General features: G+C 50.0%; 1 protein-coding gene across 7 annotated transcripts in view; it reads right to left on the bottom strand.

The window, feature by feature from the left end:
• Window positions 1–1,035: 1,035 nt before the first annotated feature.
• Window positions 1,036–27,381, bottom strand: part of LOC308427687 (uncharacterized protein) — a 31,232-nt gene continuing 4,886 nt past the window's right edge. For 2 of the 7 annotated variants that reach the window (XM_080925863.1, XM_080925864.1), the window contains 5 exons: window positions 26,773–26,884; window positions 23,256–23,329; window positions 22,909–23,153; window positions 14,448–14,539; window positions 13,832–14,122 (listed from right to left, as the gene is read on the bottom strand). In XM_080925863.1, the coding sequence (XP_080781989.1) occupies window positions 14,026–14,122; window positions 14,448–14,539; window positions 22,909–23,153; window positions 23,256–23,329; window positions 26,773–26,884 (620 nt within the window). In that variant the 3' untranslated portion in view covers window positions 13,832–14,025. Of the gene's footprint in view, window positions 1,353–13,831; window positions 14,123–14,447; window positions 14,540–22,908; window positions 23,154–23,255; window positions 23,330–23,433; window positions 26,885–27,381 lie in introns of those variants that run through there. The other 5 variants (XM_080925865.1, XM_080925866.1, XR_013975267.1 and 2 more) reach the window with 5 other exon arrangements.

Here is a 27,381-nt window from a genome sequence, read left to right as displayed (position 1 = left end):
TGCCTGGTGCTTCTCTGTGGGAATGAGGAAGCAAGGAAAGGAGGAAAGACAAAAGTGGGGAGAAAGAGAAGGAAAAAGAGGGAAAAAAGTAGAAGGGGGAAGATAGGGGAAGACTATCAAAAGAAAAATCAAAAGAATTAAAAGAAAAAGGGAAAACATGTGTAGGGAAGCAGAGGAAGAAGAGAGGTCAGAAGAGGAAGGAGAGGAAGAGAAAAAATGAGAAGAGAGGAGAAGAAGGAAGAGGGAGAGGGAATGGTGGCAGCAGTGATCTTCGTCGATGCTGTTCGTTGCGTGGCAACTGTGGTCCTGGTAGCCATGTGGCAGCTGTGGTGGTTATGGTATCTTCTTCCTCTTTGTTGGGACAATACTCATGTCATCTGCTCTAGAGGAGCCAGGATCTACCAAAACTCAGCCTCACTTCCCCTCACCCTTGCTCCCAACTCCCTCCTCTCAGCTGCTATGGCAGCCTGACTGTCCCCCCCCCCATCCCCCTCAGAAGCCACGAGGGTAGGGCTCACCTCCCCAAGCTCAACCAGCATACCTGAATGTCTGAGAACTCACTCAGACCCACTCAGGAACCACTTTTGTAGAAGCTGTGTTAGCCCAGTTGGGCTAACTGGGTCATGATGACTTCTCAGCTAGGGCCCTGGCATAGCCCCGGGGAGTGTGGAGGGCAAGGGGGGTGCACAGAACTCAGTCCTGGAGCAACATATTCTCTGGAGCTCCAAGGACCGGAGCTGTGAGCCCCTCCGGCTCCAAAGCCAGACCTCCCACAGCTTTTGCATGGCTTCATTTCCAGAAGGAAACTGACATCTTGAACGCACGAGAAGAAGTTCTTCCAAGCCCACAGAGCACAGGCCCTTCCTCAGGCCCCAGTACATCCATCTTGTAAGCACACACAGGGCAGCACAAAGCTGACTTTATGGGATTTAAGGCGACTCCTCTGCCCCACTACACTACAAAAGGAAGCCCCAGCAAGACACCCACCCTCCCTCCCTCGTATTAGTAGCACACCCATCACTACTTTAGTGAAGACAAGAAACATTTATTGAAAGCACCATAAGCCACCAGGCCCCATGCGTCTAAGCAAATCAAACTGCCTCACAACAGCCCTGTGAGGTAGGAATCTGAGCCCATTTCATAGATGAGGACTCAACAGTGAAGGGTCAACAGCCTCCCACCAAGTCTTAGGGTCCATGGACAGTGATCAAGGCCACATGCCTGACCCCAGGATCAGCTCAGTTCATCAGTCAGTAGGTGGGTCTCTCTACTCAAGGGGAAGTCAGGGTCCAGAGTCTTGGGTCCAGCATGTCCCACAGGAAGTGTGCAAGGCGTCCCCGTGGCTGTGGAAGCTGAGAGAGACACAGCTGCAGATGAAGATCATCTGCTCCCCTTTCCCGTGGCTGATAAAAGAGTTTTCATGCACCAGGCAGGGAAGGAACTGGAGGGCACAACCCAGCCCTGTGCTCAGAAAGCCTCAGTTATATAAAAGGCTCCACCTCGGGGTAGCCATGGGGGTGGGGTAACACCTACTCACCAGCTCCTGCCCTCACTAACCTAATCTAGAATTTCCCATCTTCCTCATACCACCCACTACAACTCTAGCCAAATCAGAGCCCATTAAACCATGGCAGTTTTCCAAAGACTTTGGCCTTACCCTCCTAGAGAGATCTTCTAAATATTCTTCCTAGTTTTTTACTTCAATGTACCACGTGTATCTCAATGTCTCCCAACAAAATGGCTGAATGTTAATGTTTGAAAGCAAGTCCTTCCCTCTATCTCTGTCCCTCCAGAGCTGGGTAGGTGCTACCCCCAAGCCCTCCACTCTGCCAGAGTCTCACATGGACCTGAAGTTTCAGAAACCAGGGTACCCAGAGCCCATGGCCACCTCCACAGCAGCCAGTATGGGTTAGCACACAAAAGCACCTGCATACCAAGCAACAAACCACTCATTTTCACACGCAAAAAAAACCAAAACCAAAAACAAAAAAAAAAAAAAAAAAAAAACTCACTGAATCCCCTAATCAAACCAGGTTGGTTTGACTATTCCTAGGATAAGGCAAACAGCCGAGCAGGCAAGGGAATAGGATGGAAGAGAACCCAGACCTTGATTCTCAGGAGCCACCATATGATAGGCAGTCATCAATGGCACCTTTATGTGCAAGAAGAGAAATTGAGGTTGTGGGTGGTTCAGGTAAGCAGCTCAAGGTTCAACTGGAATTTAAAAAAACCAAAAAAACAAAAACAGGTCTGATGCCCAAATGGGCCCAAATCTTTGGAACCCCTTCCCAACCCATGTGCCCATGGAGCATTCTGTAGAAAACAAGAATCCAAGGTCTGGGGTTCATCCTCCACTATCCCCAGTTGCCTGGTACTCAAGGCTGTATACCCCAAACCTCACAAATTAACTTATAAGTTGATGTTGATTGTCACCAATGGTGGGGACAAAGGCTTTGGGGACAAAATACCTGCTTTCACCCAGAGAGAGGGGTCTCAGAGATAATATCAGCACGGCCAAGTCCTCCTTAGAATTTGGAATTGTCAAAACAACTCCTTTTCAGGATCACTCAGGCAAAAATATCAATGAAGACATTTTAGCCCTCAGAAAGTTTTATTCTAGACACAAATATCTCCCATTGCTAGTAGGAAGGGCCCTCCTGAAACTGACTAGATTCCAGACAAAGTCCTCAGGAGTTCTGTAGACTCTCTGGAGGAGAAAGACCTCAGTCACCCACCTATCCACGCCCACTGAGCCTCCCTACTTCCTTAACCATGGCACCCACCACAAGAGAGAGGGTAGCACTGAGTTGGAACATGCCTAGAGCTTGAAGTTTAGCAACAGCTTAGCCGAAACCTAAGAGTCCTTTATTTGCCAGGCCCCTGGCTTCCCTTTTGTTACTTCCAAGGGACATGAGCTACCCACCAGTCACCCATGAACCTGGTCTGCAAGGGGACAAAGGCCCATCGGAGACCAGGCACCTAGACACAGAGTCAAAATTACCTGAGCAAGGGGCCCTATCCGCCTGTGCCTACCACAGGACTGTAAAGCACAGAAGCAAAATTCCACTAAGCCGTCAAAGACAGGGGATAAACAGTAGCAGACACATAGCAGGCCCTGAACACAGCAGCCTGAGAGGCAGCATCAGGTAGTGGGGTGTGACAAGGCAAAGACACGGCAGCAAGACGGAACAATGAAAACAAAGGACACAGTGACAACACCAAGGGCTTAAGGGCACTTAGGACACCTGGGCTTTGAAAGCCAGTGGCAACACAAGGAACTGAGAGGGGGTGGGGCTTCTGTGGAGTGGGTGGGGCTTCTGTGGAGTAGGCATGGAGCAATAGAGCACGCCACCCTCCCAGATTCACAGGATGGGGGCAGGGGATGGAAGTCAATGTCATAGAAAGACCCTGGGAGGAAACAAGTCAGGGTCCCAGGCAGACATTGACCAGGCCACCCTGGAACTGGGGTACCTGGAAGGACACAGCCTCCTTTCTCCTCCCTTCTTGACTTGCCCTGCCAGGAAACTACTGGATGGACAGTGGGACACAAAATGGAATGAAGACCATTGTGAGTGCATGTCAGGGTCAGGCAGGGGTGAGGCTACGAAACTTGGCTTACTGAGGTTTTGTTGGATGGAGTGGAAAGTTATTCACATGGGAATGAGAGCATTGTTCCCCGGCTCTCAGTCTGCCCATCTACAGAATGGGACCATGCTGAAGACAGCAGTAAACTGTGTGAGCTTAGTCCAAAGCAGAGTTGGGTATAGGAAAAATAATTTTTCTCATTTCCTGGCAGGGAGAGAAAGGGGGGTGAGTAGAACAGCCATCCAGGCCTACCAGCTAAAGTGAAGAAAGAGCTCACAGAAGCCATTATTCGGAAATCCCTCTGTTAGCCCTTGGTTCTTGGCACTGGTCCGGGGTGCACATATACACACACATCGCACACACAGAAACAAACACAAGCTTAAAGAAGCATCTCCCAGCAGACACTGCCCCAAAGCACAGTGGCCCAGCCAGCTTTGGCCTTCACATAACCAGCAGCAGCAGCCACTATGATGGAAACAAAGGAAGGGTCAAGGAACCAACCACAGAGGAACATAGAAGCTGACGTATATGAACCACACAAGCATTGAGCCAGGACCACACAGCCAGCCATTCAAAGCCAGCTTCACATCCCACATCGACTGCTGGAAATACAACCTCGGTGTCCACCGTGAGACTCTTTATTCAGTGACCACTAATAAAGGCACAGGTTGTGATTTTGGGCCAACCCCATGACGGTCCCATCCCTGGTGAGAGCCAGCATGTACTGTTACAGCAGATTAGCCCTTGACCCTCACAACAACCCTGTGAGGTAGGCTTGCCAGTGACACACACCTGAGAGAGAAGAAGACAGAGGGGCAGAGGGGCAGAGAGACAGCTTAACTGCCCTACCAGATCACATCTGGGTGAGTCCTAAAAGAAACAGACTCTCAGCCAAAAGCAGGAGTTCCTTTACTTAGCATGTAAGACACAGAGACACTGCGCAGAAGCTTGCTACAGCAATGGCTGGTTAACAGGTTAGGGAAGACAGAAATACAGTGAGGTGATTTGATAGGCTTCAGATACATTCTCCATTATAAGCCACTGTATAAAACCATACGCATCTGCCCCTAGGACCTGTTACAATTGTTAGCTGCCCATCTATCTACACAAACACAACAGAAGGTAACTGAAGCCCTAGCCCTGGCCAGGCACTGTGGTAGGCACCAGATCTCAGGCAATTTGGCCTGATGCTGTCATTGGAAGAGAGGACATTTGGAAAAGAACAATGGGGTGTGACAGAACATGCCTAGTACTCCCCTGGTAAGAGCCTTTTGGTAAGAGCCTTTTGGAAAGGTATGTAACTAGGTGCCATATACAGGTCTGAGTCAGAGGCTTGGTCCTCAGTCAGAGAGATAAAGGCATTCCCAGCCTCTCCGAGAGGTAGGTGTGAATGTGTCCAAGGGGGGGGGGGGAGGGCGAAAGGCAGAGGTACTACCAAACAGTCCCAAGTGTTAAAATCCCTACTTTGTATGAAAGTACACAAATTTAACATACAAACTATTCCCCATGATACCCAAGCAAGGCCACCCCCAGGGACACATACACTGCCTTCTAGAGTCAGAAATGTCCAGTTACACCAATTCTTACAACAGCCCTGAGAGGTGGGCACCATGGTCCCCACCACAAAAGACACACTCAAGCTCTTGGATAAGATCCATCACACAATTTGTCCAGCTCCAGGTCCTGGCCTTGCCAACCCCTAGTGCTTCCAGTGGGAGGAGAACTCAGAAGAGACATGTGCCTCTTTCCTTCACAGCACAAAGCTGGAGGGAGGCCTACCTAGCCTGGGACTCCCTCAAATACACGGGCTGAGCTTGGGGTTCACAAAGTGCCGTATGCCTTCCTCACCTGGGTCTACAAATGGGTTATTTAGAAAGGACACTGGGACATCATGATCCTTGTCACTTGTACAAGCAACCATCTCCCACAATTTTCTCTAAAAAGGAGCCACGCATTAGCTGAGCTCCAAAGTGGCCAGAATGACTCTCAGATCATCCTTGTAGAAGAACAGGGTGTCTCGGAGCTTTGAAAGCCTGCTCTCAGCCAGAGGCAGCTGCTTAATGCTTGGTCCACTCCCCATTTGGGCCTCTTAAGGATATGGGCTATGATTTCTGAGCACCCAGGGAACACAGTTTGCTGATTACTAATCAACCTAGTTTTGTGAGGAACAAAATTGGAGAGAGCAATCAAGCTTGCAATAGAACTCAGACCTGAAGTTTGAATTGAAATCAAGGCACTCGTCTTATTGGCCACACAAACACAGCTTCTTTACAAATGTCCCTATCTCTTCTTTCAAAAAGGGACAATGAGTCCCTTGTGAGCCGGCTCTAGCATAGCACTAGCTAATTTTTTTAAGATGCTTGCTGACGGGAAGAGAATGAATGAAGGTGTGAAGGAATGGGCACATGAGTTACAACCGCTGCCATCTGGTGGAGGAAGCTGCAAGGCTAAAGGCAAAGCTCATGACAGGGACCATGCACCAGGCAGGGTGGAGCCTGTGGAGGCAGCTCTGCTTATGGTGGGGAGGGGCCGACCCCAGAGCACTCTGGGAACCTGACCCTCCTGGATCACAGTAGAGGGGTGTGAGGTGTGAGAAGCCTCATGGAGCAAAAGCCTGGGTGAGGAGGTCCAGCTGGGACGTGCTCAGAGCAGTGACCTAGGAGGTGGAGGCTACAAAAGGGGGCCTTGCTTCATGACCACAGCCCATGGTGTCATACAATTTGCCCAAGGTGAAGGGGTTTGCTTTCAGGAGAGGGAGAGGCCCAAAGCACCAGGTCAAGGGATGGAGGTCCAATGCATGGATGGATAGATGGATGGATGGATGGATGGATGGATGGATGGATGGATGGATGGATGGATGGACGGACAGACAGACTAACAGATGACTAGATGGATGGATGAGTGGATGAATCAAAGTCACACTGAAGTCACCACTGGCTTTCCAAGCTTCAATGTCCAGATAAGCATGGGGTGAGAGGGCTGAACACAGGCAGACATGCTAAGTGCTATAGTAGAGGGGTGGGAGGGTATTCTGGAAGGCAGAATGAGCTCTCCTAGAGTACATTCCCCACCCAGACAGGAGTAATTGCCCTGTGAGGAGGTTATGAGGGGAAGAGCAGGCCAGAGAATGGCCTTGCTCATAGGACTAACCCTGAGGTGGGGAGGGGAGGGTCACATCAGTCTTGAACTGAATTTCCCACTCATTCCCTAACAGCTGCCACTGAGGCACAAGGGAAGGCCAGATGTGTGAAACAGATGACAGAACACTACGAAGCCAATTCCTGTAAGAACTGGCTGCAGAGTCTACACTCCTAGAATAGGGGAGAGGAAGATAAGTAGCCCATCCTTCAGGAGGACAAGATGGAGGACGGTCACACCACAAGAGGCACAAAGGACAGGTCAGAGTTCATAAGCCATAAAGGCATGGTGAAGTCAGGTACAAGCCTAAAAGTGTTCTCTGCCTGCTGATGAAAAGATATCATCCTTCCTATTTTCCAGGGTAAGTAGATTCTAATGTCAAACTATGGGACGTCACCTGGGCCTCCCACACCACTCTGTAGATGTCTATAAAAAGACCCTTGCCTAGTCTAAGGACACCCTCAAAAAATCATTAAAAAGCCATCATCCACTGGACTTGGACAAACAGTTCACAGAAGATAAGATACAATTCGTTAACAAACACGGGTGAAAAGTATTCAGCCTTCATTAGGAATTAGAACAAGTTTTACACACACGAAAGCATTTTTAACGGGGGGGGGGGGAGGAGAAGCCAGCAGACATCTTAAATATCTTAAATACTAATACATCACCTTACATGCTAATACATCAGACAAGATAAAATACTGCAGGTTTTCTTAAATCAACCAAGAGCCATTCAAACACCCTCTACCCTTTCATCCAGGAAGCTCAGCCACAGAACACCCATCCATCCACTCACTCAGCCTTTCATTCACTAATCCATTCATCTGTTCTCTCGTCTGCCTGCCAGTCTCCCAATCATCCCGTCATTCATGCCTCTCCACCCTTCCACACAAGCCCCGTCAACATTCATATACATCCTACAAGAAATACACAGCTCAGTTCCACAAGCTCCTTGCCCTGAGTGGGCTCACAGTCTAGCAGAAGGAGGCAACATGAAAAGAAAGGGGCCATGGCAATAGCTAGATGCAGGAGTGCTAAGGATGCAGGGAAAGCTGGTTGTGCAAAGCTATTAGTTGTGATGTCATTGGCAATGTTAAAAAAAAAAATGATCATGCACCAGTAACAGTCAGATGGGTAAATCACGATGTCACAGCCATTCAGCAGGTGAGAGAGACCATGGGGCAAAAAAAAACATGGACAAGATGTTCATTGTAACAGACAGGAAACAGCAACAGAAAATAAACACCAATGGAGCTTTAAATAAAAAAAGATGCTCGTTAAATGGGGGGAAAAAACTGTGTTCATAAGAGTGTGGAAGGCAGGAAGATGAAGCACATGAAGGGCATTGAGGGTGTGTCTCCCTCTGCTCTGAGTTACACACCTTTACATTGACAACTTCATCTCAGAAAACATCAGAGCCTTCGGCCCACCTGCCCCTAAGATGGGTTGAAATTTGCAGGGGGAGCCAAGGAGAGCTGTAGGTCCCACTATTATTCAAGAAAGGACATTGTGTTTTGCATATGAGTGTCAGGCACAAGACAAAATTTGCCTTTTTATAATGTTGAAAGAAATAAAAATATGTCTAAGAGAGCCCTGAGCAGGCAGAGGTGCTAGGATCCCAACTAGGGAGCACATGCAGACCGCCCTCCCCAAACACATCCTGAGGAATCCTCCCATGACTCTCAGAACCCCAGAACTAGAGATAATACCAAGTGTTATTCCAGATCTGATTAAGAGTCAAAGACTCAAAACAGCTGGATCAATCCTTCGTTATTCCCAAGGTGACAGGGCAAAGTCACCTACTCAATCCCGCCCCCCCCCCCGTGCCCTCTGAGGCAGCACTAGGTCCCACTGACCCAAAGTAACCCATGGCACCCCCTCCAATCTCTTGGCATGGATGCTGAGACAAGGCCTACCTAGAGTCTACCCCCATGATGCCCTATGTCACACTATTGTCCCACCAGTAGCCCCGCATCCTCCTCACCGATCCCACAACTGCCATCTTGTCACTTTGCCTGACTCTCTAAACAGCTATGTATAAGCCCCATGCAAAGACCCTTCTAGCCTTTTTCTTCCGAGCGTCTCCACCCACTCCCTCATCTCTCATGGTCACTCAGACTTGTGTGGACAATCTTCCGGAGCAAGGTCAGCAGATGTCCCAAGGATGATAAACGCCGAGGCAGAGCCTGGAACCCCAGATTCTGAAACAGGAGGCCATCAGACCCCTGCGGCCCCAGCTCCACGTCAGGCCCACGTGGCGTTGCTCACGTGGCCCAGACACGTGGTGCTGGGGGCACAGAAGGTGGCTTCTGACAAGGTTAGTCTGTGTCTTCCACGATCGGAGGTGGTTGCCATCTATCCAGGACCTACACTAAAGAACTCGAAGCTAGAAGCGTAGGGAGCGCCCATCTTCCTTCTTCAGCCATCTCAAAACGCTTCTTCCGGGGGGGGGCCCTCCTCCTTGCTGGTATCTCAGACCCTCAGCAACCTCAGGTAGCAGAAGCCCCACCCACCCCAACCTTCCACGCCTTCTCTCTACTGAGCCTGCGCTGAGCTCCCACAGAAGCCCCCCTGCCATATAACCCATAGGACCACCCTGTTGTAGTCGGCACATGCTCCCTGGGATCCAGCTAAGCTACTATTCTCCTGCTTGGGGACTTGAGAAGAATCTGGTTTGTTTTGATTCGACTTGGTTTGGTTTGGTTTGGTTTTCAGTGCCCCCAATACGAATTGAGAAGTCAAGGAGGACTGTGACTTTTTTCTTTTTTTTTTTAATGGTCAGACACAAGCATGCAACACACAACTCTACAAATCTTGTCCACAACAGAGAAAGAAAAGTGGACAGAAGCAGAGAGCCCCAGGGGTGGGGACATGAACTAGAATAAACAACTCTCCAGGTCTCCCCCAGCAGCCCATGGGGGCCAGTAAGAACAACTTTCAGTACACAATACAAACGCGCATTTTACTGGTTACAGAACACAGGTTTAAACATTCCAGCAGACAGATCTTGAAACTGGTTCCAGGGATGCCATCTATGTCTAGGGGCTGGGACCCAGGGTCATGTGTGGAAGAGGCACACTCGCCTAGAACTGAGATAGGCCTGATCTCAGAGAGAGAAAGCCTTGCTTCACCCCAGGCTCTTGGGCCTCTGGGCTTCCAAATCACTCTCGCTTTGTCTGCACCAGACCCTGGGTGTAAGACCCACTCAAGATGGTGTGAAGCAGGCAAAGCCTCCTAATCCTGGACCTCACCCTTGCCCTCTGGCTGGCTAAGCCCCCTCATATCAGAATTAGAAGAGATCCTTTCCCAGGGAGGAGGCAAGGTACCCACTGGGCGTAGTACCCCTTATTCATGCAACCACCCACAAGGCTCCAGGCCTGAACCCTTCCTTCCTATGCTCCTGTGGTTAGAACACTGTGCAGGGATTGTGTCTATGGACTGAAGACGTAACAGTGAAATGCCCCCCCCCCCGCGAGCAGGAAATGGCAATGGTGATCCAAGGCTAGGGTCGTCCTCAGCCAGCTGCTCCCAGTCAGTTACTGTGTAGAAGCAGCTTGTGGTGGGCCAGTAGCTGTCTATTACCAATCCCAGTCAGCTATAGCACATACAAGCTCCTCCCTCTCTCCCTGCCTCCCGGTTCCCTCATTTCCTGATACATTGTTACTTTCTTCTCTTCCTTCACAAAAGCATTAAGATTTGATTGCTTTGGGGACAACCACAGCCCAGCTTTAAATGAGCCATAACCTCAGATCTTGGAGACCCCACTTTGTAAAGCCCTCTTCCTTTTCCCTATGTAGTTTTTAATTCCTTCTGCCGCCCTCCCCCTCACCCCCACCCCAGACATCAGCTCTCTCCTCCTGCCCTGACAACCTCACTTTTATAAGCCCAGTGTGCAGAATAGAAAAGGACATGCTGAGCCCACCCCCATCTCTGCCCCACGTCTCAGATCTCCCTTCCCTTCCTTGACTTTCCTCCGTCTTAGTTTAAATTTTTTTTAATCTATTAATTTCCTGTGAACATAATTGTATTACACATGCAAACCAAACATCGCCTCCCTCATGTATCTGGGCTTGCAATCTGCTCCCTCTGTCTGGTCACCTTTTACATTTAAGTATTTACTATTATTTATGGCCCTCCGCTGCACGTCTTTTATTACAGCACTGGAAGGTGCAGCCTTGTTTGTGGGCCACGGTGTTCTTCGATTTTTCACACATTCTTTGAAAGGTATAATGTATTTATCTATTTAAGGGCTATGCATGGGAACTCATTACTATTTCTGTCCAGACAGCCTCTCTTAATTACCCATTTATCATGTTGCTTGTTTTATTATCTTTCTCTCCTTTTTTCGTCTCTCTCACTCTCTTTTTTTTTTTATTATTTCTCTCCTTTCTCCCTCCCTGTAAGAACTTGGGTCTGGATTACCTCATCGATCTTTAGGATTAATGAGAACCTCCTTATTAATCCTCATGGATGTCCCTTTTCCCAGGCAGCCATGAATCCCTTCCTCTCTTTGCTACTTTCTCATTCCCTCCCCTCTTTCATTTTCTCTCTTGCCCTTCCCCTCTTCTCCCTGCATCTTCTCAAGAAGGGACATCAGGTGCCCAGAATGAGATGAGCAGAAAGTCCCCTGGGCCACTCCTTCCTGGATGCTCTGGCCATTCCATTTCTAATTCCATCATGTGTGCTCACTCATCCTTTCTGTCACTCCTTTATTGCAATATTTATTCTCTTATTTATGGACCTCAGGTGCAGAGATTTAGATTAAGCATGATCTGAGGGTCCCAAGCCTTCTCCACACGGGTCTGCCTGGAGCCCTTTTGTTATTTAACCCCCTGTGCTGGTGCTTGGGTTCAGGAGATATTTAGCAATCTCAGGAGCCCAGTTTTGAATTAATTCTTGTTCTTCTCTCTCTCATCCCTATATGGCCCTCTCAGGCATACATCTCCGTTTATACTCATTATGTCCTCAACCTTTTCGCCGTCTGTCTGTCCTGCCCCTTTTTGGTATGGCCTGTGTCTTCCTTTATCTCCTTTGTCCATTATTTTATCCCTTACGTGGCTCGAGTGCCACAGAGATTAAGTCACTTCTCATTCATCCTTGTGTGGCCCCCTCCTAAACTTGTTTCTTTTCTATATTTGCTCTTTGACAGGCGAGTCTCCACGTATCTGCTCGGCACACCCAACAGCTATGTATCTGTCATATTTACAACACTTATCTGAGAACTGCTGCTTCCTTTTGCGTCCATCGAAACCTTCCCGACCTCTTCCCTCTTCTCTATCTCCCAAGCTCATCTAACTCTTTGTCCCAGTACCATCCACAACAACATTTACAAGCTCTGGGCTCTAATTTTGCTTCCTGCGTTTGTCTTGCAAGGCGGAGATGGAACCCAGAACTTGGCACGGGCTAGGCTTTACCTCTGAGCTCCGGCCCATCCCAGGGCCTCAATTCAGAATTAATATGGATGGCTTGTGTTAAACAAGCCCCCTCTCTTAGACTTAATTGTTCCCACTTATTATCTTCTGCACTTCTTTTCATTCCCCCCCATCTTATTGTTACTTTCTATCACTCCCTCGCCCCTTTATTCTCCTGGAGATCAGATGACCCCGGGGCTCTGCACTACCCTTTCCCCCTAAGAGTGAATGCAAATCTTTTTTCTCATCCATTCATTCATACCCTCTGGCTTCCATTCAGTCTTTCTTTCCATTTCAATACTGGTTTCTGCACTTCCAGAGGGCAGGTGCACCTAATTGGATACATCATAATCTGCTATTAATGGCCTCCCCTCCACTGCCCCATTGAAGCCCTCCCTAACATATTGATGCCTGAAAGGTCTCTTGGTCGGGTGGATCATTGTCCATCTTAGAAGCACAGATGGGAATTAACCAGTCTGCTGACACAGCCTCTTGTCCTGTCCCTAGCAGGGCTCTGTCCTCTAGCTACATCCATCTACCTATTTGTGAGGGTATTATTACTTTCCTTCTTCCCTTTTGTCACTGGCTGCTTTTCTCAGCTGCACATACTGGTGAATCGGGTCACCTGCAAACATCCCTCCACGGTCCCCACACTCCCTCTTGCTTTCTCTCCTCTGTGCCTTTCACATCTCCCGTCCTTTCTTCCAGCTTTCCTCTGTTGGTAGGATTAAGTGTTCAGATTGTGAAACCTAGCTTAACCCTCCCCTAAAGCTCGTCTTTTTGCCCCCCCCCCAAGACCGCCTCTCTGTCTTGTTACAGTCTTCTATGCATCCTCAATTTCTTGCTGTGTCTCATCTCCTTGGAGCTGAGGTGCTCAAATAGGATTAACCATCTACTGGCACCCCAATACTAACCTAACCGGGTTCTCCTTACATGCTCACACCCCCTTGTACATTTTAAGCACCTTGGTGTTGATTTTCTCCCTTCCCTGCTTCCTTCTCTCTCTGATCCCATCCTCATTTATCTGCTTATATGAAAGAGCCCTGAAAATCTCAGAGCTGGCTTAGACAGTTCCTCTTCCCCTTCCTTCTGTTCTTATGGATTCTGTCTTGAATTAAAAAATTCCCTAGGTTTATGTTGGCCCTATACTGGTTTGTACGTGGCCCTCCCTATACCTATCAGCTCCGCATTTTATTGATTTGTATACAAATAGCCTGGGTACCAATGAGGCAGGCTGATGTGCCCCCACCAGGGCTCAGTCCCTTCACTTCTGTGCCTTGTTTGTTTTGCTCCCTTTACTCCCGCAGCTAAACATGAAACAGCCTCCCAACATGAAAACCAGAGCACCCGTGCCCTCTTGGCCCTTCTTACTTCCTCCCACCATGTTACCCACCAAAGTGTGCAAACCCAAAGCCCAGAAACACACACAAATGGCAGATGTGGGGCAAACGCAGCTTGTGTTCTTTTAACACCAGACTCTCCCAGGGTTTACCCTATACAAGGAGCAAATCTGAGACTAGCCCCCCTCCTATCCCAGACCCCCTTGGCGGGGTAGACACTTCCCCTTCTGCCCCTCTGGGCCCTAGTGAATGGCCATCCCCATGAGAAACCTGTTTCAAGACCCCAGAATACATAGAGACACAAACACAGTCCGGTCTTCCTGGTGGGAAACGACGGAACAGAGTTCATTTGTAAATAGGTGGCTTTGTCTACAGCAATATAAAAATATTTTGGCCTTTCAAGACAGATACAAAAGAAAGTCCCCATTACCATCCCCAAGTGTCCCAGTCCTAAACAATAAGGAACTTGAAGAGGTTTCGACGGAAACTTTGAAGACAGAAAACCTGCCCATTATGTTTTCCAGACATTTCCAGGGGGTGAGCTCAGGTCATGGAGGCTTGAAGCCTATTTGAGAAGCTGGTCTCTCGGCCTGCATTTTCTCCTCAGCCCTTTGAAGGCCCCAGCTCACAAGGGCGCTTCCAATCCTAGTCAGTACAAGAGCCAGAGGGAGAGTCCGCAATGAAAGGCCCATTCATTTGGAAGAGTTAAAAAGAAGAAATTCTTTTGGGGTCCCACACTTGAAGCTGCCTATAGAATTCTTTTGAGACAGAGACAACACTAGGCGGACGGAGGCTCCCATCTTACAACACAAGCACCAGGTCAGCCCTCCACTTGGCTCACTGGGCCACCCCCCCCCAACCCCCTGCCTCCATCTGCACCGGCTGAAGCTCGCCTGACAGGATAAAGTTTTGGTGGAAGCCCCACCCAATCAGCCAGTACACATATCCTCACTGTACTCTGCCCACTTACGATTTACAGTTGGAAGTTCCTGGGGGGGGGGCAGGTGTCCATGTCCGTGTGTCCAGGGTCCCACGAAGAATTCCAGACGACGATGACTTTGGCTAAAAATCAGAAAGCTTGCAGTCACAGGATAGCATCCCACCCAGGAAAGAAAGTACAGGGAGGGGGCTGGCAAAGAAGGTCGCCAAGATGGCTTAAAGCACCTATGCAGGTCACAAGGATGGCTTACAGCAGGCACTCTCTCGCATCCAACAAATTTGAAATCCATGGAGACAACTATCTCTGTTCAACCCAATTCACTCCATGCTGCCCCTACAAGCCACGTATGAGGGTAGCCTTGGTACTAACCTGAGAGGTAGACTAAGGGCTACTAAGTGAAAAGCAAAGTTTAGAACCACTGTACCTAGAAAATGCAAACCGATACCTATGTGAGCAGCCCACTCCCTGGGAGACAGAGCCCCTGAGAACACCCTGAAGATAGGGAACAGGTTGTGCCCAGGGGACAAGTCAGTGGGCCTGCAAGTCAACATGGGCCAAGCTGGGCAGAGGGCTACACAACAGAAGCCAGGATTCCAGGATGTGGGCTATGCTAAGACCAGAGGGTTTTCAGTGGGCTGTGTCTTAAACAACCATTGCACACACTCATTTGCATACACACGCGCACACACACAATGACAGGTGACCCCCATGGGACCCATGCAGCCACCTCTACACTAAGCATGTGACAGGAGTGTAACAGACCCAACAGAACAGCAGCCCACCAAGTCTTTCCAAGTCCAGGGTTTACCTCAGACATGAGGGGAAGCTGTGAGGTGCAAGATAAATGCTCGTATCACTAGACAATGACTGAGGCCCATAGAGCCAGACTCCGGGTACAGACTCTATTCCATCCCCAGGTCAGCAGAGTTCTACGGCAGCACCATGACAAGACAAGAAATGCACTATGTAGACACAACCTTCGAATGAAGGGGCAGGAGTAATTCTGCATATTTTCTTACTTTAGTTTTATTTTTGAAATAAGAACCCCGACTGGCCTCAAATCTGCGGTCATAAAGAATGAAACTGAACTTCTGGCCCTCCTGCCTTTACCTCCCAAGTGCTGCCTTTACCTTACCAATTGCACATAGTTGTATCTGGTGCTAGGGCCTGAACCCAAAGGCTTCTTACCTGCTGGGCAAACATTCTGCCAATGAAGCTACACCCCGATCCCCATATTTGCTGCCTTGGTTTTTCTACAAACTCAAACTGCTTGAGAAAAACAAAAACAAAAACACAATGCCTGGTCGGAAAACATGTTTTAAGTGAGCTGATTTTCAAAATGTGTTATTAGCATTTGGTAAAGGTCAGATTGTGTGGGAAAGGGAAGTCGGGCATGTCTAGAAGTGGGTGGTCAGGATGAGAGCAGCATGAGAGCAGGTTAGCTCTAAACTCCCTTGGGGACTGTCTTTAAGTGAGATGCAGGGAAATGGGAGGCCCAGGGGGCTGAGTGGGTGTAAGGGGCATTACTGAGAGATAGACAATGCAGGGACTTAAGTGTGATGGATTGTAGGATGTCACACACTGGGATGCACACAACCTCGAGACCTGGTAAATACCTAGTGCAGGCTGCCAGATCAGGCCCTGCTGGCTCTCCAAGGACTCTCTACCCTATCCTTCAACCTCCACAGACAGGTTTCCCCACCTATACCCTCCATTCCCACGTGGCTCTCCAGCTGAGGTACCCCAAACCCTGCCAGGGCACAGTGAGGACACATCTTATATTTCCAAGCCTCCTCTAAATCCCTTCTCTGGCCTGTGATCTCCAAACCCACTCCCAAAACTACTCGAATGTGTGTCCGAAAACTGTGTTCACAGGACAAGCAGAAGCTTTGGGGGAGCCAAGCACTACTGATCATCTAACAGCATACTGAATAACAGTATACTGGCTACCTAACTGCATACTGAGTACCCCTCTCCCCATGATTCCTGAAGGCTGGGGTGGCTACTCATCATAACCCCAGTCCCTACGTGACAACGAGACTCCAGACCAAGAACACACAGCAAGACCAAAGACGCTGCTGTTTTCTTGCGGGAACCTGAGCTGGGGCCTTCTCTCTCCCATTTCTGCTTTCCTCTATTTTGCTTTTAATGGCAGAGAGGTAATCAGAAGCAGCCAGGGCATCTGGGTTTTTTCCTGCCTCTCCTCCAGGCCCCTGTGGACCCTCGGTGTGCCTGACTGTCCTTAATGAACTCAGCATGCAGACCCCGGGCTGCTGCTGTGCTAGCACGTAACCCTGGCAAAGTCGTGCCTTGGTTTAAAAACTGCGTGTACCAGCTCCAGGTCTGCATGATGTATTGATAACGCAGTGCGGGGCTGGAATCTTAACAAATGTCAGAAAAGCTACAGAGATGACTCACTGAAGCCAAAAGGAAAAAACAAGATTTTATAGAGTCCTCAGGAACCACTGTGACAAAGGTTTGATGGAAGACCTTGTAAATGCTTGCCCTGAGCTCAGGATACACATATAAAATGAGGGTGGGCACAGAAAGTGCGGCCCCCGCGGCTCAACAGGATTAGAACATTCTAACTGCACCTCGAGATAATTTTTTTAAAAGTTTCCCTCTTCCGGAGGCATACCGGACTTAAATGATCTTGTTTGGGGTACAAATATCTCCCTGATGTTCCAAACAGAGGAAAAACGTCAAAGGACTATTTTTACTAAAATGTTGATTTCAAGAAGTAAGAGTCTGCAGTTCCACAAATGGTCAGCCTTCCCCACTTCCTACCTGTTGAGAAAATACTACCCTCTTGCAAGTTCCCCTGACAAAAGTAAGCTTCTTACAGAGCTCATTTCCTGTACCTTTGTTGAGACCCAGGCCCTGGACATTACGGGCCCATTTATGAAAATGGGAGCGGTAATTGGGACATCTTTTGAAACCATGTCCCCTTCTCTGCACCGGGCCCCCATCAGACCTCTAATTTTCGTTGGTCGGGTTACAGAGGATGTTTATATATGCCTCTTCCTGGAATTTCACCTCTTTGCTGCAGGAGTGGGCAATTAGAGAGAATTAGGACCTATTTGGTACATGTTTACCCTTAATGGATAGAGAGGCTGAAGCAGCCTTGGGAACACAGCCTGCCAGTCTAATTGAAGCTGGCAATTTTTTGATTCCTCATTTCAGCTCGTAGGTATTGTAGCAACCAAGGTCACAAAACAAAAGCTGCAGTCCACCACGGTAATGACGGGCACAGACTGACAGAAAAGGTCTGTGAGCTCCTGATTACCGTGCTGAGGCCCAGAGACAGACCGAGAGATGAGTACACAAAGGGGTGGAGGCGGGTGGGTACCGCTTGCTTTTTTACAAGTTGCTACCTTGGTGGCTTCAGCTAGAAGTTCTTCCCTGAGTGGGCCAGGATGCCAACAAGGATGATGCCAAATGCCTCTTGACCAAAGGGTGCAGAATGACCATTCAGGACAGCACCCCTGGGGCACATCCTCCTGGCAGGAAGTCATGGGTCTAGTTTCATTACACAAGGGGATGCTCTCTGGCCCAAAAAGGGTTTCCCATTCTGGCCTGTGGGATGGTTGGATAATTCCCTATAATTCTCCACAGCACATGGGGCAGCAAAAGCCTCCACAAAGACCTATGATTTCTTTCTAAAAGCTGTCAGTGAGAAACTAGCTGGTCTCTGAGCCTACCCCCCCCCCCCCGCGACCTGACCACGCTTGTCACTCAGGAACCTATAACCAGCAGCACTCACCCAGGGCTGCAACCAGCTCGGCTGACACACTGACCATCTGAAATCTCCAGCCCCCTCACATCTAAAGCAGGGAGCAAGAGGAGTCTAGTGTACCAAAAACCCAGCATTTACAGACTCAAACTCCAAAGGCCTGTACTCTTCATCTTCGGGATGGAGAAAGAATGACCCTGAGGGCTGAAGGCAGAGGTGGAGGCAGGGCTGACTGACAAAGGGCTGGGTTCAGACACTGAAAGGCAGCTCCAGACAGCTGCCAATCCTGGATCCAAATACCCATTCTGAGCTCTGATCACTGACCACTGTTTCTAAGGAGCAATGGGGTGGTCTAGCAGGAAGCTAATGGTGGCCAGTCATGGGCTTCTGCATGTCCTTCTCTGGTTAAACAGGAACTGTATCTTATTACAGAATGGGTACAGTTAGATTCTGGTCTCATTTTACAGACAGAGAAACTGAGGCTCAGAAAATGGTCAATCACAAAGACTCTGAGCATAGCTGAGAATCAGGACTCCTAGCGGAAGATTTTGCCTTGGGCCAGTCTAGGGACAAACCCTGGCAGTGGGGTGGTCACTCTGCTTCTGCTCTGTGTCCCTAACCATACATACCCACCACACCCCAACTCAATTTCACGGCCCCCCTCCCCCAGTTTCTTAACCTTGGAGGAACTGGCTGCTTACCCATATATAGGATGACCTAGAGAACGTGCTGGAAGGGGTGGGGGGAGGCACACAGCTGTGCTCCCTGGTGGCCAGAAAAGACATGTGCTCACTCTTTGGCCCTTCCACAATTCTCTTTCCCCAACTTTCCATTCTGAACTATCCCTTGGCCCCATTCTGTCTCTAAAGCATCTTTTGGGCTTCAGGCCCAATGTGATCACATCCTCGCCTATAGTTAATCCTGTCGCTCTAACCCAAGAGAGTTCCACAAACCTAGGGCTGGGAAGGACAAGCTCAAGGGCCCTCAGAGTCAGACAGTGGGTGGGTGACTACATGGGTCTGTTCCTAGGTGCAACACACACACACACACACACACACACACAGAGAGAGAGAGAGAGAGAGAGAGAGAGAGAGAGAGAGAGAGAGAGAGAGAGAGAGAGAGAGAGAGAGCCAGGGGCCTCATACAGCACCCTGGGAACACACACACACCATGTAGAGTAGGTAATTGAGGTTTTCTTCCTTTCATCTGAAGAAAGGGCACCTTCCATTGACAGGGGCCATTCACAGGACCTGGGAAACTCATCGAGCCTAGCTCTCCCAATTATCCCCAGGTGGCTGTGCTCCACAGGGCTCCCCCACATTCCTTTGTTTCCAGCTGCTGCAGCCTCCCAGCTCCCAGGCTAAGAGTCTCCTCCTTAAGCCCTAGCCAAAGACCCTATTCACTGAGAGAAGAGAAGGGCAACTCAAGGTGGTGGAGAGACAGGCTCTGGGGCCCCACTCCCAGGCTAGGGGAGGGAAGACCTCACCATCTGCAATTTTCACTTAAGCCCAAAGAAACTAGAGAGAGCAATTAAGAAAGTCAAGACTACCCTCCACCCCTGTTCTCGCCTTAATTAATTCCTCTCCCACACACATCCTGCTTGAGTTGGAGGGGTGGGGGCTACTGGCCTCTGTCACCTGACACCTGCCCTACACACACACACACACACACACACACACATACACACACACACACACACACACACACACATACACACACACACCCTCCACTTGGGGATGAAGAGAAAACAAACATTGGACAATTGGACAATACCCCTTGAGAAGCCCAGCTAAAGCCACCAGATTCCCAAAGGAAGAGGCAGGCCGCAGACAATGGCCCCGGAGCCAGACAATTCCAAAACACATGGGACATTCAAATCAAAGAGGAGGCCTAGGACCCCTCTCCTAATGTTGTTTGGCTCTGTAACCGCATTTCTGGGTTTCTAGGTGCCCAGAAGAAAATACAGTCAGAGGCTCGTAATACCTACCTCAAGTATCCCTAACTCTACAAGCCTAATTGGTCCATGCTACAAAGGCAACCTCACCCTGAAACACCCCTTTCCCCACCGAAACCTAGAGAGTCTGAGGTGTCCATGAACAGCCAGGGTTTACTCAGAGGTAACCACCCACCCACCCAGTGCCTCTCTCTCCTTCAGAGACCCCTTTTCTTTAACTCTTCCCACTCAGAATTTCTCTTAGAAATTCCCATCTTCTCTAACTAGGGATGGCAGCCTAAACCTTACTTTTCTCCTGCTTTTGTCTGAAAGGGATGGGCTCACGGCAGAAAAGAGGGTAGCTCTTGGGACTCCTTCACATCCTGCTAAAAATTCCAGTCTCTAGAGAAAAAAGGGCTCCCACCCAATTCCTCCAGTATAGCTTCCTCAGTGTCCTTCACTGTCCACTGCTCAGTAACCTTTGAGGGCCTTAATTTACCTCCCTCCACACCCCCTTGGTGTGACACCCCTACTCTTGATTAACCAGCTCATTAAAAGATGGATAGAACTTTTTTTTTTCATTCTAAAAAGTCAGATTGCTCATAAAAAAAAAAAGATATAAGTTACTTCATGTAAATGAACAAATAAGAAACATATGTGTCCTGCTGCCCCAAAGTCTTGCCAGGTTTTGACATCATTTAGAGAAATGTACTTTCGAATACATTTGGGGTTTGAATCACACAAATCAGGGGCCCTGAAACTGGAGCCAGCAGCTGGAAGGAAGGAATGTAGAAGCAAAGGCAGCCTCCTCCAACAAGTAACCTCAGCTCTGCCGTCCCTTTCCTGCCCCCCCCCCGAGGCAGATGAACAGGCATGCCAAGAAACCGCTATCTTTCCCCACAGCCTGCCCTCCTCGTGAAGCACTAAGTTAGAAAGGACTCTGAGGAGCTAAGTGCCTCCTATTACCACAGCAAATGAGCAAAGACCACCTCTCATCTTCCCACCAGGTGACAAGGTCACCCTATGCCTGCTTTCTTGGAAATCTGGGTCTCATTTCCACCCTTTATGACTTGGGGACTGTCCAAAGCATCAAAAAGAATTTTCCAGAAAGCCATCATTTCTTTTGGTTCTCAGCAGTACCGGCATCTCGGCAGTTCCTGAGACTCTAATCCAAGAGGCTAGTAGATTGTATATTAATTAAGAACCTAGTATATCCTTCCTTGATTTTAAACCTAATATCACACGAAATCTACCACAGATGTATCTAGATAGGATTTAGCTTCCACAATCCCCGAAACATCAATCAGAATGCACCCTTATGTAAAGCCTGCTCTTGAACCCTGGGTGGGTAGGTGGGGCTGGCTGTAGAGTGTGGGAATATTCTGAGATAAGTGGGCACATTAGTCTCATGCTTGGGTCTGTTCGGCCTCACCTAGCCTAACCTAGCTCAGTCTAAACTAGCTAGTCAAGTTCTGGGAGGTCCCCAGTGAACAAGCTTAGAGCTGCAAGCCCTTGGTCAGCTCAGACTACCTACCCAGTGGCTTTGTCTAAGCTCAGAATTTGAAGCCCCTGGGAGCTAGTATCCTGCCCTGAGCAAAGCTTCCTCCCAGCCTCCTCGCCAGCCACATCACTGTGTTTGCAGGTTGCTCAGTAAATGCCAGCTACGGAGTAAATGTCATAAGACAGAGCCTTCTTGATGCCCTAGGCACACACTCCCTCCTTGCTACAGCCTGCTGGGCCCTCTAGAGAAGGAAAGCAGGCAGGCAAAGGCCAGGCCTGGGTGCTCTGCCCCTTTGTGAATTGGGGTTTGTTTAATAATAGGATCCCACCCCATTTCCACTTTGGGGGGGAGGGTGGAGCAATAGAGGAGTCATTTATGAATCTTGTTTAGTGAGAGAATATTATAGAAGCCATCCAAAACAGAGATACCATGGAAAAGGTAAGGCCCCCAACTAGGAGGACATGTTAGGAGGAATATTGAGGCAAGGACATGGGGTTCAAGGTGACCAAAAGATAGCAACTAAGCCAACCTGGACCCAGACAAAGTGCCCCAATGTCTCATGCCACCCCAAGTGAGGCAAAACCGGAGGACCCTCCTCTCTAAGCCACCTTGACAACTGTCCTACTCACCTGACCCTTCATCCCTTTGTGTAAAGCCGGGTCCTACCCCCCCCCCCAAACACTCATACACATACACACAAGCCTTCAATAGTTTATGGTCTTGAGTAAGTGAACCACTCTTTGTGGTTCAAAAACAAGTGAACACATGAAGTCTTCCATGCTTTCTTTCTTCATCATTCCTGTCTCAAAGCAATGTCAGGGGTTAGGAAAAGACAACTTTGCTCAAAACCACCATTTCATTAGAAGACACTGTCAATGTCCCATGTGTGTGAGGCTGAAATTCTCGGAGAAAACAGCATTGCCACGGCTGGTGGAAAGAAATGTCTCCCCACTAAGGGTGGATGGAGACCTTTGTCCACATTTCTGAATAGGACAAGGCCAAGGGCCTGTGCATATTCACAGCATGAACATAGTCAGGTTGACTGTGTGCCTACTGTGTTTTTTCTGTGGCCATTTTCAGGAGTGTAAACTGCATGTGACCTATCCCCACTTACCGTCTCTGGTCCCTGCTAGCCAGGGACCAGGATGAACTTCCGCACGTGCTGTCTCGTGGCAAGTCTCAGCTCCAGGCAGCATCCAGGCGTCCAGGCGTCCAGGTTCCATGGTTAGCGTGAGAAGCTGCACCCTCCCCGTGTACTTCTCGAATGAAGATGTGGTGTCAGTGAATTCTAACAAAGTTGTGTTTGTCGGCGCAAGAGACTCACCCTAATCCAGGAGCGTTGCAACGTAAGGATGTGGGGTCCTCGCGCTGGGCGTCCTGGGGTCCTCGCGCTGGGCGTCCTGGGGTCCTCGCGCTGGGCGTCCTGGGGTCCTCGCGCTGGGCGTCCTGGGGTCCTCGCGCTGGGCGTCCTGGGGTCCTCACGCTGGGCGTCCTGGGGTCCTCGCGCTGGGCGTCCTGAGGTCCTCAGACCTCTCTTCTTCAGCCGGCAAGGCCGGTGGGCAATGCCAGCTTGGAGAAAAGGCAAAAAATTAGAATTCCTACAAAGCAAACACCGTGAAAGAAAGAAAAGCCACCTGTACTCACACGCATGAAGACACGCAGCGGCCTCACCTGCTCTTCTGTGGAGATGGGCAGCTCGTGGGACCTGAGCACAACAGGAAATGGCGCAGGAAGACGCGACAGGCCTGGATAGTAGCCCCCAAAACAACACCAAATGGTCAGCAAGGGGCCTAGGAGGGCGGAGCCATGGACTCTCAAGGACACTGTGGTGGCAAGTGTTAACACCCACCAGGGAAGGGCGACGACTTTGAGTTCGACGAAGACGACGGGGTCTCCAGGGCCAGCAAGCCAAAGTCATAAACCTGTTTTAAGACCCTGGTCACTCAGCCCCTGGAAACTAGGCCCACAGGAGATAAAGAACCAGCAAGGGACTGTCCCAACAGGCACCAGGAGGCTGTTGGCAACTGAGGTGAGTTTGGGGAGGTGGAGGGGAGGTGGAGAGGGGGCACAATGGGATGGGGACCTGGTGGCAAGGCTAGGGGCAACAGGTGGACCAGGTTAGCCACTCAGGGCTTAGCAGGGGAAGCCAGACTTGAAAGCAGAGGTAGGGGTGGCTGAAACCTGGGGGAGAGGTTGGAGTGGGATGAGCCCAGGGACACTGAAGCACGGGTAGGTGTTAGGGAGACACCATGGAAAAAGGCTATGCAAGCAGAATGCCAAGTGGGTGATGAACCCGGGCACTGTAGAAGCAGGGGGGAGCCAGCAGGTAGAGAAGAGCAGGTGGGCAGCCAGGCAGAGGCGGGGCCTGCACATGCTCTCTGAAGGCTCCTGGCATGGGACACAGTCCCCAGCCCTAATTGGGGAAAAAAAGGCTGGACTGAGTCCCAGGGGGAGGAACAAACTGTGGAAAGGGTCCAAAAGCCTCAGACCCCCATCCATCCATCAATCTCAAGAGGGAGACCTGTGTGGCCAGGACAGGCACATCACAGCTGTTCCTTTTGCGTTTGCCTCAGCCCTAAGCTGCAGGGCCAGTAGCCCATACTCAGCCATGAATGGGGAGGGAGGCAGAGAGGGGGGCAAGGCCCTGGGGGTGGGCAGGTCTGCATGAAGGCAGGGCAGGCAAACCAGGCCCACCCCATGCCCTCTGAATGCCCTCTATGGAGCCAGAGATCACTGCTCTGGCTCCCAGACAACCCCCCAGCTTGCCCTCCCTGGGAAGCAGAGGCCATCAAGGGACAAGCTAGGTGGCAGGTGCCAAGCCCAGGGCCAGGACCATGGGCACGCTCAGTTAGGATCAACTGTGGATGACAGAGTAAACGCGCGGACGAATGCAGGGCGAAACCATAGAACCCCTCAAAGGGGGCTGAGACTCTATCCTAAGTCCCTTGAGCCCCCAACCCCCCTGGACCCCTAGCTGCTCAGATGTGGCGGTTGAGCCCATCCATTCGTCCACCTGTCCCACCATACATCATCCCACATACTCTTACTGAGCCCCACTATTTACCGGGTTGGTGCTGGGACACCCAGAAGAGGAAGGGGTGGCCTAGGGGCACCCCAAAGGAACCAGATCCAAATGGGAGAGGGAGGGAGACAAACAGAGGAAGGCTGAGACAGAGAATGGAGGAGGGGAATGGGCAGTAAAGGCAGAAAAACAGTTGTTCTCAGAAGAATTGGGGCTGGTGCTTTTCCTGCCTCCTCCCTCCCCCTCCTTAGCCTCATCTTCATAGCTTCCCAGTGTCCTGATTGATCCCATAGATGTTCAGTACCCAGAATGCTTTAGGTCTGTGGGCCAACTACTCTGAAGCCAACCTGTATGCCTATACTTAAAGGGGGGGGGGCTTTTATAGCCACTGATGCACAGAAGCACCCTTGAAAGTCCCAGGAAGTGAAGTAGGGGGTGTAAAGCAAACTGTGCTCCAGGAAGCAGTTACCAGGAATCCTACTTACAGGCTTCCTGCCTTCCAGAACATCAAGGACTGAGTTGGTAGCAGAAGGGGTGGAGGGCTGGGTTGGGGGGGGGGGTCTGTCTTGTTTGAATTTGCTCAAGGCTGCTAAGTTTGGAGACTTGATAACCTAGGACTGTGAAGTACTGAACAAAGGCCCTCTGCACGTTCCCTAGCTTTTGAAATAGTCCCGGACATCAGAAGTGGTTTCAGGAACCTATTATTTCAATATAAATATTGATAGATGTTTGAGACAAGGGACCCTGCAGACAGCGGAAGTCTCTACAACTGACTGCACTGTGGGCGGGGAGCCTTGGGCTTCACTTCTCTCCTAGGCTGCCTCCGCTCTCTCCTAGCACCCCACCTTCAAGTCCAGCACAGGGTGGTGGTGTAATTTGGACCCATGGTGCTATAGTGGACCCACTGAGGAAATGGGGTGGGGACTTGGCAAGAGTCAGGGTGACAGGGAATGACCGTGGCAGCATGGACCTCTTATAGTTCCTTCATTCAGACCTACCTTCAACTTGCCACTCCATTCAATGGGTCTTTCACTGGGACAGGGGCCTAGGCTTCAATGAGGAGGGAAATCTACAACACTGACATGAAAGTGTGGCTTAAGAACCAAGACCCCACCCCCAGGACCCCTCAGCCACCAGCTTAGCTCTCATTATGAAAATTAGTGTTTGTCCTCAGCAGAGGACGAGATAACACTGGAGCCCAGCAGCTACCTCCTTAACGCTGCAGCCTCTTCCTTCCACAAGGCCCAAGATTAGCCCTGTGTTCATTAAGAAGAAAGGGCTAAAAGTAGAATAAAACTAGACCAAAAAGAGGGAAAAAAAACAGCTGGGGGGGGGGGGAGGCAGGAGTGGCTCTGTCCTGTGACCTGGTCATTCCTTGAGACCCTTTCCTGTACCATCAGGACTTAATCACCAGAAGGCATTTGGGAAAAAGCAAGCAGTGCAGAGGTTAAACCTTGGGAGAGGAACTTAAAACCCTTCAATGGGGCTATGTGATAGGCATCCTGGGATGTGTCACTGGGTAATCAACTTAAAAGCTTCCTTCTGTTTTTTCTCCCCTAAGCCCAGGCTAACCTAGGAGGAAAGCTTTTGCTAGATGAGGTTGGGGTAGGTCTAAGCATTTTCTAAATCCCCTTTCCTTGCCTTTGCTCTCTTTAATGCTCATCCCCCTCCTCCAAGCTCCCCTCCCACCCCTGCTCTTTGGTCTTCTCTGTGGGAACCTAGCTTTGAGAAAACTCAATTGTATTTGCTCAGGAATACCTAGTTGGTTTCCCTTCCAGTCCCTCAGCTAAGGGGTCTGTGTCTTACCTGATGGAGTTCACCTGGCCTTCCAGGTGAAGACCCTTAACCCTGTTTTTAGCTAAAGTAGCTTGGAAGAGCTGACCTACACCATGGTCCCAGCTTTAAGGGGTTTTCCTAGAACCCTAACCCAGACCACCAACCCCAGGGTGCTCTAGGCAGCCCTGGTGGGCATGAGGCAGGTTTGGGAAGCTGAGATCTAAGTTCCCAGGGAAAGTGAAAAGAGTCGTGTCCATGAAGCCAGTAATGTGGAAATAGAAGGAAGCCAGAGCCATGAAGCCATGGAGCAGGAGGAATGGAGATGCATTGTGTCCTTGTGTCCAGCCTGGCTGGAATCGTGCCAAGGGTCAAGCTACAGAAAATCTTTACCTGAGCGAGAGCCGTTCGATGGAGAAGAGCGAGTCAGGAAGCAGTGGGTTGGAGGGGAAATTGGAGGTGAGGAAGGGAAGCAGCGAGTGTAGACAGGCCTCGAGAAGCCGGGCTGTGAAGGAAAGACAGACACTGGAGTGGCAAGGAAGGAAGACAGGGGGAGGCGGGACTCCAGGTGAGGGCAGTGGAGTCAGGAGTCCAGAGAGGAACTGAAGTGGAGGTGCAGGCTGGAAACAGGTAGATGCTCACTGCTTCTAAAACTGAAGAGGCCGTGAGGCTAACCACTATGTGGGGGCCCCATCCGAGAAACCACTTGGCAACCTCTGCTTCCCTGTGTGATGGCAGGCCGGCCCTGGACCAGGACAGGGAGTTGTGAGCATCAAATGAATGGACAGTTCCAAGAGAGGGACCAGGGTAGCTCCAGTCTCCACGTGCACAGAACAGTGCTGATGGAGCAGGCAACAGTGAGAGCCCCTGGCCACTCTGCAAGACCCAATGGGACCCTCCAATTAGCCTGAATTAACTCGAGTGGGTCTCCGCCCACTGCATTTGTCTGCGCCTATGTTCTCCTTCCGTCTCCATTTGCTTCATAATCCAATCAGCTCCTTT

The sequence above is a fragment of the Micromys minutus genome (assembly GCF_963924665.1).
Source record: "Micromys minutus genome assembly, chromosome: 1".
Lineage (NCBI taxonomy): Eukaryota > Metazoa > Chordata > Mammalia > Rodentia > Muridae > Micromys > Micromys minutus.
This window is presented reverse-complemented; position numbering and strand designations above follow the sequence as displayed.